The sequence below is a fragment of the Candoia aspera genome, chromosome 2 (assembly GCF_035149785.1).
Source record: "Candoia aspera isolate rCanAsp1 chromosome 2, rCanAsp1.hap2, whole genome shotgun sequence".
NCBI classification, from domain to species: domain Eukaryota; kingdom Metazoa; phylum Chordata; class Lepidosauria; order Squamata; family Boidae; genus Candoia; species Candoia aspera.
The window spans coordinates 243,325,603-243,339,385 of record NC_086154.1 but is presented as its reverse complement, the minus strand read 5'-3'; the positions used below and the strand labels follow the sequence as shown (position 1 = coordinate 243,339,385).

Here is a 13,783-nt window from a genome sequence, read left to right as displayed (position 1 = left end):
TTAGAAGGGTGGATCTGGGATCCTTTTTCCAGATTTGAAATGCATAATTTCAACCACCAATGAATTTACATGGGTTTTTATCAGAGGAGCAATTAAAGAGCTGCTTGCTTTGCCAGAGGCTCCATTGAGAAATTTCTCATGGCACTGGAAATGTATAATGGTATGTGGAAAAGACCTTGGGAGACCGGGTGATGAGATGCTGCCTAGGGAACAGTCAGATAAGAGAGGGCATAGCCTGCAGCTGCATAATGGGTGAAGAAAGAGGCTCAGAAGGGACCCTCCCTAGTTTCTCAGGCTGTAAGGGGGATGGTGGGAGAATTGTACTTTCAGACTTGCAAGATTCTGTTAATGTAGCCTTACAATAAAGTAGAATTAGCTCATCTGGTCATGTTTCCTGTCTGGTGTACCTGCAAAGGTTGAGAATATGTGATGAATTCATGATGAATTCTGTCTACCGGTCATGGAGTAGACAACATAATTCCATGTTTGTCTACTCTGTGGGATCTTGGGGGAAGACTTCTTTCAAAGCATGCTACTTAGTTTTTTAAAAGAACTGGATCCAACCTGAGACCAGCAGACATAGCACAAATCCTCAGGATTGGTCCAAAATACTTTGTGCCTGAGGTGAAGCCCATAACTTTTCCCATCATGCTTAAGCTCTTTGGGCACCCAAGGCAGAAAACCTCTTCCTGTCCCTGTCAATACTAGTCCCCAAACATTTTCTGCCCTTCTCTGATGCTCCCAAATCAGCTGCCTATGGCAACCCTCTCTCTCTCCCTCCCTCAGCTGAATTGCTCTAATAGGGAAACAATGAAAATTTTCTCCCTTCATCCGGGAGCAGTCTTCAATGTCTTCAGGCTGAATACCACCACCCCCCATATCAGTATATTGTCAGTGCAATACAAACCTGCATGGTTTAATCCGAATTCTGTTTCACTGCATTAAAGGAGTCTGACTCAAAGTAAGAATTCATAGGACTTTAGCCTTTCTTTACAGCAGGGGTCCCCAAACTCTTCAGCTCATCGACCCCTTCACGAAGTTTCAGATTGTTCATCAACCCCAAAACATTTATTATATGAAAATAATTTAATAATTACTACTTTAACTAATAGTACTATGAATAACCACCACCACCCCTTGGATAGTCCCATCAACCCTTGGGAGTCAATATTGACCTCTTTGGGGAACCTTGCTCTAGAGTGAAATTTCTTCCATTGTGTGAGTGCAGCTGATAATGAGAGCAATACTAACTCTGCTCTAACTGAACAAGAAAACATACAGCATAGCATAGTGGTAAGAACTGGGAGCTATGATGGGGAAAACTGTACTTCGAATTTCAGTTCAGGTATAAGCTTACGAGAGGGTGCTCAATCAAGCTACTGCTATGTCTCAGCTTCTGTTTGAAGTAGGAATATGAAAAATATTGACCTACCCTACAAGGTTGCCAACAGAACCTTGATTATTAAACCTGCTATGCTGGTTAATATCTGTGACTCCATGTAATCCAAGGTTGTTTGAAAATATTATAGATCAAATTTAGTGGCTTGTGCTATATGGGAATTGCCTAGTATTACTTTTCCATCTCTTTTTATTTTAGTCATAATTACTGATTTTACGTTATGCTCTCAGTGACCAATTTTCCATTTGGAATACATTCACAAACCTACTGAGAAAGTTCATTATTAACTCAGAGTAACATTGTGGAATGAAAAGCCAAAAAAAAATTAAATGCCTTTAGTTTGTTCAGATATGCCTTCTTTTCCTATTTTTACGCTGTGATTTTGGATGGGGGGCGGGGGGAAGAAAGCAGTAGCTCACGTAATAAGAGGCAGAACATAAAACAGGTTAGTGTGGGATGAGAAGTGCATTTCAAATGATTTTTTTGGTAGCATTTATGCAGTGTGGATCTTGCTGAGTAAGAATCTGCCCTGAAGAAACACAATCAATGATGTTTTGAAAGCCAGAGAAACAAAGACATTGGATTGGATCTGAATTTTCTTACTCTTGCCATAGATCCTTGACATCCATGGAAGTTAGCAATAAATCAAGTCCCATTAGTCTTCAGTACAACTGAAATCTGGATCCAACCCCTTTCCTTTTCTTCATTGTAAACCTTTCTTTCTTTCTCTCTCTCTTTAAACATGTTTGGCAGGTTAATTTTTCAGAAGGAGGCCCAGGTTCCAATTCCACCGGAAGTGAGGTAGCATCTATGTCCTCCCAACTCCCGGATACACCTAACAGCATGGTAGCCAGTCCAATTGAGGCATGAGGAACTTCCTTGCGCTGTTGTGGTCCTTGAAACCTTTCGCCCCCTGCTGGAGAGAGTGGGAAAGCTGTCAAGTTTGGGGACTCGAAACAAAAATGTAGAAAAGGAAGGAAGGAAAAAAGTATTTAAGACAACTTTGTTCATGAACCTAAAGCAAAGAAAACTCCATGAACTGTCTGGGGAATCTTGTTCAGTTTTTTGTTTGTTTGTTTGTTTTGCAATGATAAGGTAGCAACACTGTGAAGACAATCATGGGATCTTACTAGAGTAATACTCCAAGAACAAATGAAAATGCTTTTAAATAATGATGGTGATGATGATGATGATGACGATGATGACGATGATGACAGTATATCCACGCAAAAGAATCGTAGGCGGAACAAGGAAAACCAGAAAAAAGATGTTTGAGAAACAGAGAGGATTTGTACCCACAAGGATCTCCTATTTTGGCCTCAAATGGCATATTTCGGTGACTGCACATCCTGGAGGAATGACTAAATAAGTAAATAAATAAATAAATGGAAAGAAAGAAAGAAAGAAAAAGAGAAAGAAAGAAAGAAAATCTATTAGTAGTAACCACCCTAATGGTGCTCTTTCTATACTGGCCTTTCCTTTGCCAAATTAAATTAATGTTTAAAAAAACAATCAGAAGGAGACCTGATAGGTTGCATTTTCCCAGATCAAGAAGGGACCATCTGTAGCTTCTCCCCTCCCCTCTTATGACAGAACGAGCCATTATGAAAGTGTGGAGCTGGGAGCGGCTTTCTTTCTCTTTCTTTCTTTCTTTCTTTCTTTCTTTCTTTCTTTCTTTCTTTCTTTCTTTCTTTCTTTCTTTCTTTCTTTCTTTCTTCTCTGTCTTATAACAAGGGACTTATTCCAACTTTTGGGGTCTCCCCTAGCATGTACTGTAGCTTTTTCTTCCTTCCCCTCCTCTTATTTTTATTTTACATTTGCTTGGGAGCAGAGTTTTGTTGAGATCTTTTTTCTCTCCCCAAGTTATTTTTTTAAAACGGATTTTTGTTTCGTTTCTTTAAACCCAGTCAAAAACTTCACTTGCAACAAGGTATACCTCTCTTTCGCTATTAAAAAAAAAGTATGTTGGGTTTTGTTTCTGACTGTTCGATAACATTCCCCCTCCTTTTCCCCAAAGATGTGTATAGTTCATTTTATTATTTTTTTAAGGGTTCCTTTCTCACTCCCCCTATCTTCTTTGCTGGAAATAGAGCAGGGCTTTGTCTCTCTCTCTCTCCCCCCCCCCTTCCTCTCTCTGTCTCCCCCCCCCTTTCTTAAACTTTGTTGTTTGTTTGCTCTTGCATTGCAAAAAATATATAAAGTAATTTATTATTTATTATCCAAAGACTTGCCACTTTTTTATTGTCCTGACTTGTGTTGATTGTTATGTTTGGCTGATTTTTTTTTTTAAAGAAAGGGTGAGATTCATGTGAGATAATTCTCCTCCACAAGGCCAGCACAAAAAAATGAAATGCTAACATAATGGAGGTGGGGTATCTCTTGTGCAGGAGAAACTATCTGTGGATTTCACCCAAACGAATTATGAAGGGTGGGGGAAGAGTGTGTGTCGTCCCCCCCCCCATCTTTGAATGTTTGTCAAGTTTGTGGGGCTTTTATACTTTCTACAGGTTTGGGTTTTTTGAGTTCTCTTAAGTATTCTGAGAAATCATTGCGCCGTATCTAGAATGATACCTTCAGGAACTATTTCACTCCATACACATTTGGTATAGAGAAACAATAAACTAATTAAGAATTACCAAAGTACCCTCTTTTATATTATATTTTATATATATATATATATATATATATATATATATATATATATATATATATTATAAAGAGCTAATATTATAGATTTATATATAAATGCACTGGAGGTATTTACAAGTTAGCTGCTAAATACTGAATACAAAGTATTACATTCTAAGCTTGCAAGAAAGTCAGTGTAATATTTTATGAAGTGTATCAGCTTATAAATTTCTAGATCAGAGATACAAATCCAATACTGTTCTCCCTTTCCTTTCAAGAAGTGTAGCGCTGGAAAGGTTCACCAAGAGAATTTTCCTTTGGACTAAATATTGTTACCGTTCCCTTGCCACCTTGCAGCAGCCGGTTTCAAAACCGCAAACCACGCGGAAATTAAACTGAAAATGAAAGCAGAAGGGGGACGATGTGTGGTTTGTTTAGAAATCGGTAAATCCGGGTTTGCTGCCGGGCCACTTGTGAAGTGGCCCTCGCCCCCCCCCCCCACAGGAAAATGTGAACCTGGGATTGTACGTTCCTTCACCCCACACTCAAGGAAAATGTAGAGTTTTTAAAATATATGTACGTCTTCAGAAATACCGTGGACTATAGGTTCATCATTATGTTTTGTTTACGTGATCTCTCTCTCTCTGTCTCCCCGGGAAGCAGGGGATGGCTTTTGTTCAGCAGCTGAACAATGGCTGTTATTTGTCACTGTCTGTTGTCAACAGAGTTGGAAATGCTGCAGGGGGATTCTGGCTAGAGAGGACTCCGAAGATCCTTGTTTGTTGTTTTCCTTTCGGCTTCCATTTTTTTCCTTGAGGTTGGCGGGGGAGTGGGGGGAGCGAGGCTGAGCGGTGGTGAAAACTGGGGCGCCGAGGAGCGGGAGGCGGAATAACGGGGGCTCTGCGCATCTTGAAAGCTGGCTGGCTGGCTGAGTTCCCGGGGCCCAGCGGCCCTTTGCGTCCTCCCCAGTTAAACTAGTGCTTTAGGCTGCAATCTTGCCCGCGCGCTCTGGGGCTCCGCCGGTCCTGCGGAAATCCCTAGATTTGCTTCTGAATAGAGGTTGCGCTGAAATTGCAGCCTGTGGGACTCAATGGGATCTACTCCCGAGTAGGGGCACCCGCGATGGTCCTGTCTTTTTAGTTCATAGCCCTTGGTTTAAAGCTGCCCCCCTTCTTGATTGGAAATACTTTCTACTCCCCGCCCGGAAAGAAGTGAAGGTGAATTTGGGAAACCGGCTTCTCACCGAAGGACTGGCGATTTCGGCACTTCTCTTGGCCGAGGTCCCCGAAGTAGTTAAGCCCTGCGTGGGTGGCGGGAGCGGGCCGTGGTTGTTTCGGCTTTTATTTGAATCGATGCCGTTTGGTTTTGTGGTTCACTGTACTGAGCGAACACAGACAATGGGGTTACTTCGGCAACCAGGTGAAACACATTATGAGAACGCGGGTAAACAGGCTGTATCTATTTTCCCTGCTGAGATTTGCCTTGGAGTAGGATACTTGTCCGCTTCTTTCTTTCTCTAAGTCTCGGAACAGAAGGGTTTACAGCAGCATTTCCCTACCTGGTGCTCTTCAGACGTGTATGATTACAATCTCAGCGGACGAGTGGTTGAGAATGTTGGGACCTGTGGTCCAGCACGTCTGGAAAGTAACACGATGGGAAACCAGTTTGATAGGAATTAAGTCTGAAAAAATGAGCAGTTGGGAGAACAGATAGATATAGCTTTAATTAAAGACAGAATAACAAAAAGGAAAAAGAGCATTAAAAAAAAACAAAGCAAGATGATACTCCGCCCAGATCCCTATTTTACTGCAGTGTTCACACAATACACTTACTTTGTTTCTGAAGTAATCCATTTTGTGGGTTGGCACAAGCCACTGAACCAAACTAAACAGAGTTGGGTTCTCACGCATGCTAGGTTAAAACCAACCGAGTTTAGGATGTTATGAGAATGTGACCACCGGGTTTTCAACTGGACTTGGTTAGACATATCGTGTGAACCCGACTACAGAGTTGAAGGTGGCTCGGGAATCGCCGGCGCTCCCAGTTCCCCTTTCTCTCGGAGATTCCCAAGCTGTGCCTAGTTTGGGGAGGGGGGGCGTTGGACTCTCGTGCTGGGCGGTGCTCCTTCGCGAAAGAAAATTGTTTGCTTGTTGCAGGTACTTTAACCGCCGTGCCTTGGCCTGACCCCGAGCGTGGTCTGTAGAGACCGCCTCGAAGGGGCTGGCTTCGCTTGTCGGAGTGTTGAAAACGGCATTTCCGAAGTATTTTCGCGTTTGCCGGTCAGTAGCCTCCGGATGGGAGGGGCGCTACAGATCCCAGGGGTCTATGTGCGGGCTTTCATCCCACAAGCGTGAGTGGAAACGGCCTCGACCAATGGGGTGGGCAGAGCACATTAAAGGGGTTCAACCGGGAGGGGGGTATAAGGAGCAAAGCACCGGGGAATAAAAGCCCTCACCACTTAAAATGCCGGTTTTGAACAAGGGAGAAGTTGATGTTATGTGCAGCCACTTGATGCTAGTTCCTTTTGCTGTGCTTGTGTGTGTGGGGGTGTTTGTAGGTCGTTGAACTCGATGGGCTTTGCTTCTGACCTGCAACTTCGCACGGTAAGGAGTGCAGCCTTGTTTGGTGCCCAGGCTGAAGTAACTCCTACTGAATGAAATGGGTCTTATTCCACCGGGTCTCTAAGGGTTTCTGCTTTACGAGCGCCGCTTTCAGTCATAAACCAAGCAAACACTTCGACACAACTGGTGGAAGACAATGAGATGTATTTCCGATCGATGGATCTATCTATCTATCTATCTATCTATCTATCTATCTATCTATCTATCTATCTATCTCAGATTTTGCTCTAAGTAAGTTTTAAAACGACCCATTGCTGACATTCGTCAGACCTGTTTGTCTCTCCTCCTTTCCATCGACTAGAAATCGCCTGTATTTTGTACTCAAAAGTCGATTCTTTTCGTTGTAAAAACACACTCATTTTATTGCGGATTGCTCCGATAGATACTGTTTCTCGATGGGCCGTTTACAAACAGATTATTGGAACGGGGCTTTCCAAATATCTTTATAAATACTTCATAAAACCCGGGACAGATAGGCCGAAGGTATCTTTCTTTGCTTCTTTACCTGCCAGCTTGATTGGCAGCGTCGCTCCGGACCCCGACGATCCGGAGCTTTTTAAGGCTGCAATTCTGTTCAGCGTATCCTAGACCCGCTTTCCTGCGGGTAAGTCTCACGGAACGTTGCGAAAATTCCCTTTTGAGCAGAGACGCCGAGAATCGCGCGGTTCGGGTTCGCCTTCTGTCGCCTTCTGAGTAAAGCTGGCAAATGGGAATTAAAGTGGGAAAGTTGAGCACTGCCGGAACTGAAGGGTCTGGTCCTCTCAAGTCAGCCCCGTAAACGTCAACGGCGGGCCGTTCTTAGCATCGCCGGCAATGCCGAGCAACCACCGCTGCCTTTCTTTTGAAAGGATCTTGTGCCTTCCCGATTCAAGATCCACTTGAGCGATCGGCCAGAGAACAAAGGCGCTGCAGCGTTTAATTGGCGGGAGGGCTGGCTGGGATCTGCCGGCTTGCTTAGGGACTACAGCAGACCGAACCGAGCGCCGGCTGTAAAGGGAGGATTGATAAACGGATGTAAATATTGGGGTGTAAATGGTGATAACTTTGCTGCCTTAGAGGGGATGGCCAGAAGAAGGGATACTTCGAGGTCTAGCACAATATTCATTAGACCAGTGTTTCTCAACCTTGGCAACTTTAAGATGTGTGGACTTCAACTCCCAGAATTCCCCTGGCTGAGGAATTCTGGGAGTTGAAGTCCACACATCTTAAAGTTGCCACGGTTGAGAAACACTGTATTAAACAATCAAAAGCAAAACTTCTCAAGTGCTCATGCATACCCCTTCTCTTTCTCTGGAGAGGAGAAGGTTGACTGCTCTTGTGGCAGGATTCACACAGTATGCACACACACAACACACACAGGCCAGAATGTAATGCAAGAAGCTTGGGATAATTGAATAACCATGGTTAAGCTTGTAGCATGATCATAACCTTTACATTAAGAGGAAAACACCCTGATTTTTCTCTCCATGTTTTCTTTAGAAGGGAGTAGTGAAGCCAAACAGGGCTATCCCCTTGTAACTATAATGCATAATTTGGCTTAGTTGTTTTTAAATATTTTCCCTGGCAGCGAATCAACAACTTTGTTCTAAAGTCTCAAGGTTGTAACCTGCCCAATTGGATCATTTCTCCTGAAGTTATTTGTCCTAAGTCTTCCAGCTCCACCAATTTCCAGAGCTGCAGTTGACCTCTGTGTCTTGCATATTATTGACTATGGACTTCTCCTGCAGGGAGGAGATGTGCCCTCTAGGTGTGCAAGGAGCAAAAGGGACATGACTCATTGAACTTAGAGAAGATGCTTAACCAGGTCAGGCACAAACAGCATGGAAAACTTAGTTGGGTTTAACCATGGTTAGGTTTTTTTCCTGTACAGGTATCTGAGGCCAGTTGATCAGTTTATGATTCAAGGTGTCAGCTCAATGAGTTAATTCAGTGACCAGGCTAAGCATCTTGTTTAGTCAACATTATTCGCCATACCTAGTGGACTTCTTAGTATGGAATGTGCAGGGAGTTCTTTAAAAGAGAAATGCCTCAAGCATCCTTCTAGCAGAGCTCTGAAACAAGGGGACTACAAGAAAGATTTTCTTGCTGGTAAAGCACCAAAGAAGCTATTATCTCATGAGCATCCTGATGAGCCAACATGCTCCCAGAGAATCTATTTGACACAGGGGAGCCCCTGCTGCATGCTGTGACCTTCCAGAACTCCAGTTTCCTTGAGTGTCTCAGTTTTGCAGCAAGTAGCTTCAAGCTAGGTTGCAGCATTAATGTTGCTGTGCCCCTGGGCTTCTGCTTCAGTATTGGGTTCTATTGCAATAAATATTTCATGGCCCTTTGATTCTCCCATTCTTCTCTGGCCCAACAGAGTGGCTTGCTTCCTTTAAAAAAAAAACAGTAACAACTTTGTTTTCAAGAGGTTTCCTTGGCTTTTTGGGGGAGGGTGTATATGCAATGCACCTGGATTAATCTTGAATGGGTATGATGTTAGGTAATGCTTTATATTTGGACACATGATCAACCTCTGGGGTTTGGTGCTAGAAGTCTGGTCTGTCAGGTGAAGCGCATTTTGGTCTGGTGGCCTTTTCCATCTGCACTCTTCCTTGGTTGACTTCTGGGAGGGGTTGCCTTCAGGGATGCTTCTCTTTTTGGTGCAGGTAGCTGCTAAATGTTGAGGGTCTGATGAGGGAAAATTATGCTACTTTCCAGAAAGGAAGCATTAGCTTACCTGGTTGGGAAGCTTAGTTGGAAGATCAGGCTCTGGTGTCTTTTGGGAGCACATCATGCTGATGCCTGGAGGCCCTTATGTACCTGATGCAGGATCAGGCCTAGTTAATAGTTCAGTGAAAAATCTTTTGGAGCCCCCTGGCCTACAGGCTAGATGGAAAAGTTGAAAACTCATCCCAGAAGAGAGCAGTGGCAAGCCATTTCCAAATTGTAGCTACCAAAACTGTATTAGCTGTAAGAAATCCCTGGGCTTGAATTCCATCTGCAAGTGTCTTCATGTTTTTATTACCATTTTTTGTCCTAAAATGCTAGGGAGAGAATAAAAAGCAAGGGACCTTTCCAGTGTATTTAGTCATTTTTCTTTTGGCTTGGATCCCTTACCGCTTTTTAGATGAATGGGGTGGGCCTGCTTTCTCCAAAGAGAGCTGTGCTGAATTCCATGGAAACTTCTTGTAGGAAAGTAACTCTAGAATGACAATGCCATGAAATAATGAAGACTGGTCTAAATCCATGGGAATAATTCAAGGAAAAAGATAGACAGAAATTAAAGGTGGAGAGAGGGCCCCCAAAGTCAGCCTTGGATGAAGACATCTTCTAAGGCTGGACCCACTTTACTGTGTTTGTGTTGGAGGGCAACCGTATTTATTCCAGATCCAGATTGAGTTTAATTGGATTCTTCAGCTGCTATTTCCCCCTAGGCAAGCCTCATGCTGTTTGCTAGAAAGAGTCTCATTTCAAGCATTCCAACCACCGATTAGTCAAGCTCAGCATCATCTATAAGTGTGGTTTCAGTGCTGATTTAAGTTGTCTAAAGCTGCAGTGCTGTGCTCACCTATGTGGAAACAAGCCCTGAATGGACTTCAGTGTAGAGATTTAAAGAGACTAGCATTCACAAGCTACCAATCCCTTTCTATTCTTGACTTCATTTATTCTTCATTGTGTGCAACAGTATTTACTCCCAAAGAAGTGTGCTCAGAGCAATAGCCTACTCCAGACTTGGTGTCTTTTGAATCAGGTCAAATACTGTAAGGTACACCTGGAACAAAAAATCCTGGAAAATAGCAACAAGAATCATAGTATAAATTTATCCAAGACCATCCTAAGCAGGGCAATGGTTAGCAAAATAGCCCCAAAGAGAAAATATTTGGTTGTTTGGCCATTTAGAATTGTGATTTCTTGAAGACGGATCCTCCTTCCAAATAAAGCAACAGGGTTAGAAACATTGGGGTTTGTTTCTGCAATCCAAGAATGGGGGGGGGGCATGAAAGAGAGGTCTAATTGGATGGAATACCTGATTTCCCCATTTAAAAGCTTTGAGGTCAATTCTTTCTGCCAGTAGTGTGACTACTTCTGGAGGAACATGGCTTGGGTTAGCCCAACCTGTCCCAAATCAGTGTGCTTCGGATGCGTTGTGTTACTGTTCCCATTATACCTTGCTAGTACCAGTCATGGGGTGCTGGGGAAGGGCAAGGATGGAGAAGTCCGGTTAGATGGACCAAGTAGCCTGATGCTACACAAGCCAGTGAGTTACAGCTCCTGCAGCAAGGAGCAGAGTTTGGAAGAGACCAGCTTTCCTGCTGAGTCCTCCTGTTTGGTGGTTACTGCAGCAGACATTCTTTTTATCTCCATTTAAAGGGCCTCAGCTTTTCCTCTGTAACTTCTGCCCACTTTAATTGTAGGTGAACTCTTATTTGCTTTGTTGTTGTTCCTAGTGGTCTCGATCTCAGCATAAATTGGATAAAGAGTCCAAGTTTGATTTAACAGAGCAGGGGGGTCTGATGAACGGCATGTGTCCTCTATAGAAGATTTCTGTAGAGATGGATTTCAGTCTTGGATGTCTGCAAGGTTGACTGCTTGGCATAATGTTATTTTAATCAACATAATTTTTTTTTCTCCGAGAAACCTCAGAGAACAATCTGTTCTAAGTGAAGCAGTTGTTTCTGTTTTCATTTCACTGCGTGGGATTTTTATCGCTCTACAGCCCTATTAAAATAAATAGGATGACATTTTGGCCGGACGTTTATCCAAATGCAATAGGGCAACTCACAAAACTTGCTAGATTCTGCGCAGGTTTTTCCCCCGCCCTTTTTCAAAAAGCCAAAAAAAAAAAAAGTGCGTTCAAACCCGTAATCCATTGATGCTTGGGATAAATGCCTAACAAGCTGCATTTGTTTTATATAAGCAAGAAAGGACTGTTTTTCAGACATTAAGAAAACGGTTTGAAGAACGCCACTGCAGCCGAACTGGTGTCCTCCAACGCAAGGAAGCGCGATCGATCCTAAAGCCTTGCCTCCCCGACTTGCTTTCGGGGAGCCATTTGCCCACCCGATCAAAATGAAAATGGGGAGGGGGGGAGAGGGGGCGCAACCCCCTTCCTTCAAGACTGCCTGGACGCATTTCTAAGAGACCAGGCCAATCTGTTCGGGGGGGGGGGAAGGGCTGGACGCGGGGCTGGAAGCCGAGGACCGAATGCGAGGTGCTGGGAGGAGATCCGCTTCAGCGCGGCTTGTTTTCCTTCGCGTCGTTATCTAGATAACAGAGCGGCCGGCTGAAGGAGTCCAGGCGCCACAAACGCCGTCCCGGGCCTGAGCAGCGCCGCAGGCGCGGACTGAGGGGGATCTCTCGCTTCACCAGCGGCGGGGGAACTAGGGAGGCGGTGAGACGGAAGAGGAGGGGGGGAGAGGATCAGGCGGGATCGGCAGGAGGTCTTCCGCCCCCGCCATGCGGGTCCGAGTGCTGGCGCGGTGCTCTATCCCGCGGTGACCCCGGCGTTAAGCGCGAAGATAAGTCCTTCGAAAGAGAGCCCGGACCTCCGCTGAATCCGCTCCCTAGGCCAGGGAGATTACCAACAGGCGTTCGGCCGGATTCACAGGCAGTTACCCACCAAGGTCCTGGATTTCAATTCCCATCGTCCCCAGCGGTCACCGGGCATCCACAGTGTAAACCCGAAGACATACATATGGAAAAGCAAGCTTAGGCCCACTGGCCGGGTTCACACCGCTTTGGCTCGGTGTTGTGGGAATCCAGTCATTGTAGCTTATAAATCATGATTTCTCATATCGTCGGAACGCAGCCAATCGAGAGTAACTCAGTAAAGCAAATAACGGCTTAGTAGTTATGTGTACTTGCAATCACTGAGTTCAGTGGACTTCTGTTTAGTTCCTGCGTAGGTTTGGCCTTTAATTTTTTTCCTTTTTAGCTGACGTGAGGTTCATTTTCCGGCCTAATTTACCTTAAAGGGCAGGAAAGCAACCCGGAGGAATTCAAGCAGCGCGCGCGCTACGGCTATAGGCGTCTTTACTACCACCAGAACACAGATGCTTAAAAGATTGTCTTCTCCCAGCGGGGCTCTTCACCTTGGCTGCTATCTTCATCTTTATTAGAATTATATCAGAAACAACATCGGCCTCGTGGGGCGGGGCGGGGCGGGGCGGGGCGGGGCGGGGGGAGGAGGAGAAAAAGCTTTATTTCAAGGCAGCCCTTTTCTTAGTGAGAAAGAGGGCTTGCTATATCTGTTGAGTTTCCACGCTCTTAAGTCTGGCAAGCCTGTTCTGCTTTACTAATTCAGTAATGAAAGCCGAGTTTGTCCCGAAACGTTTTCAACCCATCTGGTTACGCCACCATCCTCTCCGCTTGGGTTTTTGATACTTAAATGCCTTATAAATGTCTCCCTCCTGCAGGAGAGATTTTCCTCCTCCTTCCCTTCCCCGGCCCTTTGCTCCCAGGGACCCCCGTCTCTGCTGGGCGGAAGGAGCCCTGCGCTTTCCGCGCTCTGCTCTGCCGACCGGCTGATTCACAGCAGAGGCGCTGGCCTGGGGCGAGGAGAAGGCAGGAAGGAAACGGGGGGCGAGGCCGGAGGGGAGAAGCCGGCGTTTCCAGACCCAGCGCGATCTCTCTCTCCCTCCCGAGTCCGCCGACGCCGGGCCGCGTGGGGAGGGGCTCGCTCAGGTTGGTCGATCTCCAGGCTAATCCAAACAGCTTCGGTTTGACTGGTGTGAGGTCCAAAGTCTAGACAGGGCCGGTGACTCGGCGGCTCCTTATCTCGCCTTGGGATCGGCTCTTCGAGAGACTCTCACCGCCCTCCCCCGGGTCCCTTGGAGACTTTCGGACCTGCCAGGCCGGGAGCTGCCGCACCTCGCAGACGGGGCGACAACAAACGCACCACCTTGGGGCTTGAAGGCCTGGCTCGGCTGTTTTAAGGGAGGGGGAACAGATCGCCTCCCTTGCAGATACGTTTTTATTGGTCCTTCCCGGGCGGGGGGTAGCGGAAGAACTAATTCTGAGTATCCGCAAAATAGGCTTAACTCGCTCACGGAATTAACCCATGTTGGAGGTTGAATCATAAACTAACCAAACGGTTGGGATCGCACCTCGCGCAAATCCTGGTGGAAAAAAAAATCGGAATGAATTTGGTAGC

At 45.3% G+C, this 13,783-nt stretch overlaps 1 protein-coding gene across 2 annotated transcripts in view; it reads left to right on the top strand.

Annotated features, from left to right (window-relative positions):
• Positions 1-13,783, top strand: part of ISL1 (ISL LIM homeobox 1) — a 56,872-nt gene that overhangs the window by 23,869 nt on the left and 19,220 nt on the right. Inside the window, exon 6 of one of the 2 annotated variants that reach the window (XM_063295679.1) lies at positions 2,153-2,345. The exons of the other annotated variant lie outside the window; for it this stretch is intronic. Within the exon in view, the coding sequence (XP_063151749.1) occupies positions 2,153-2,269 (117 nt within the window). The 3' untranslated portion in view covers positions 2,270-2,345. Of the gene's footprint in view, positions 1-2,152; positions 2,346-13,783 lie in introns of those variants that run through there. 2 annotated transcript variants of the gene reach the window in all.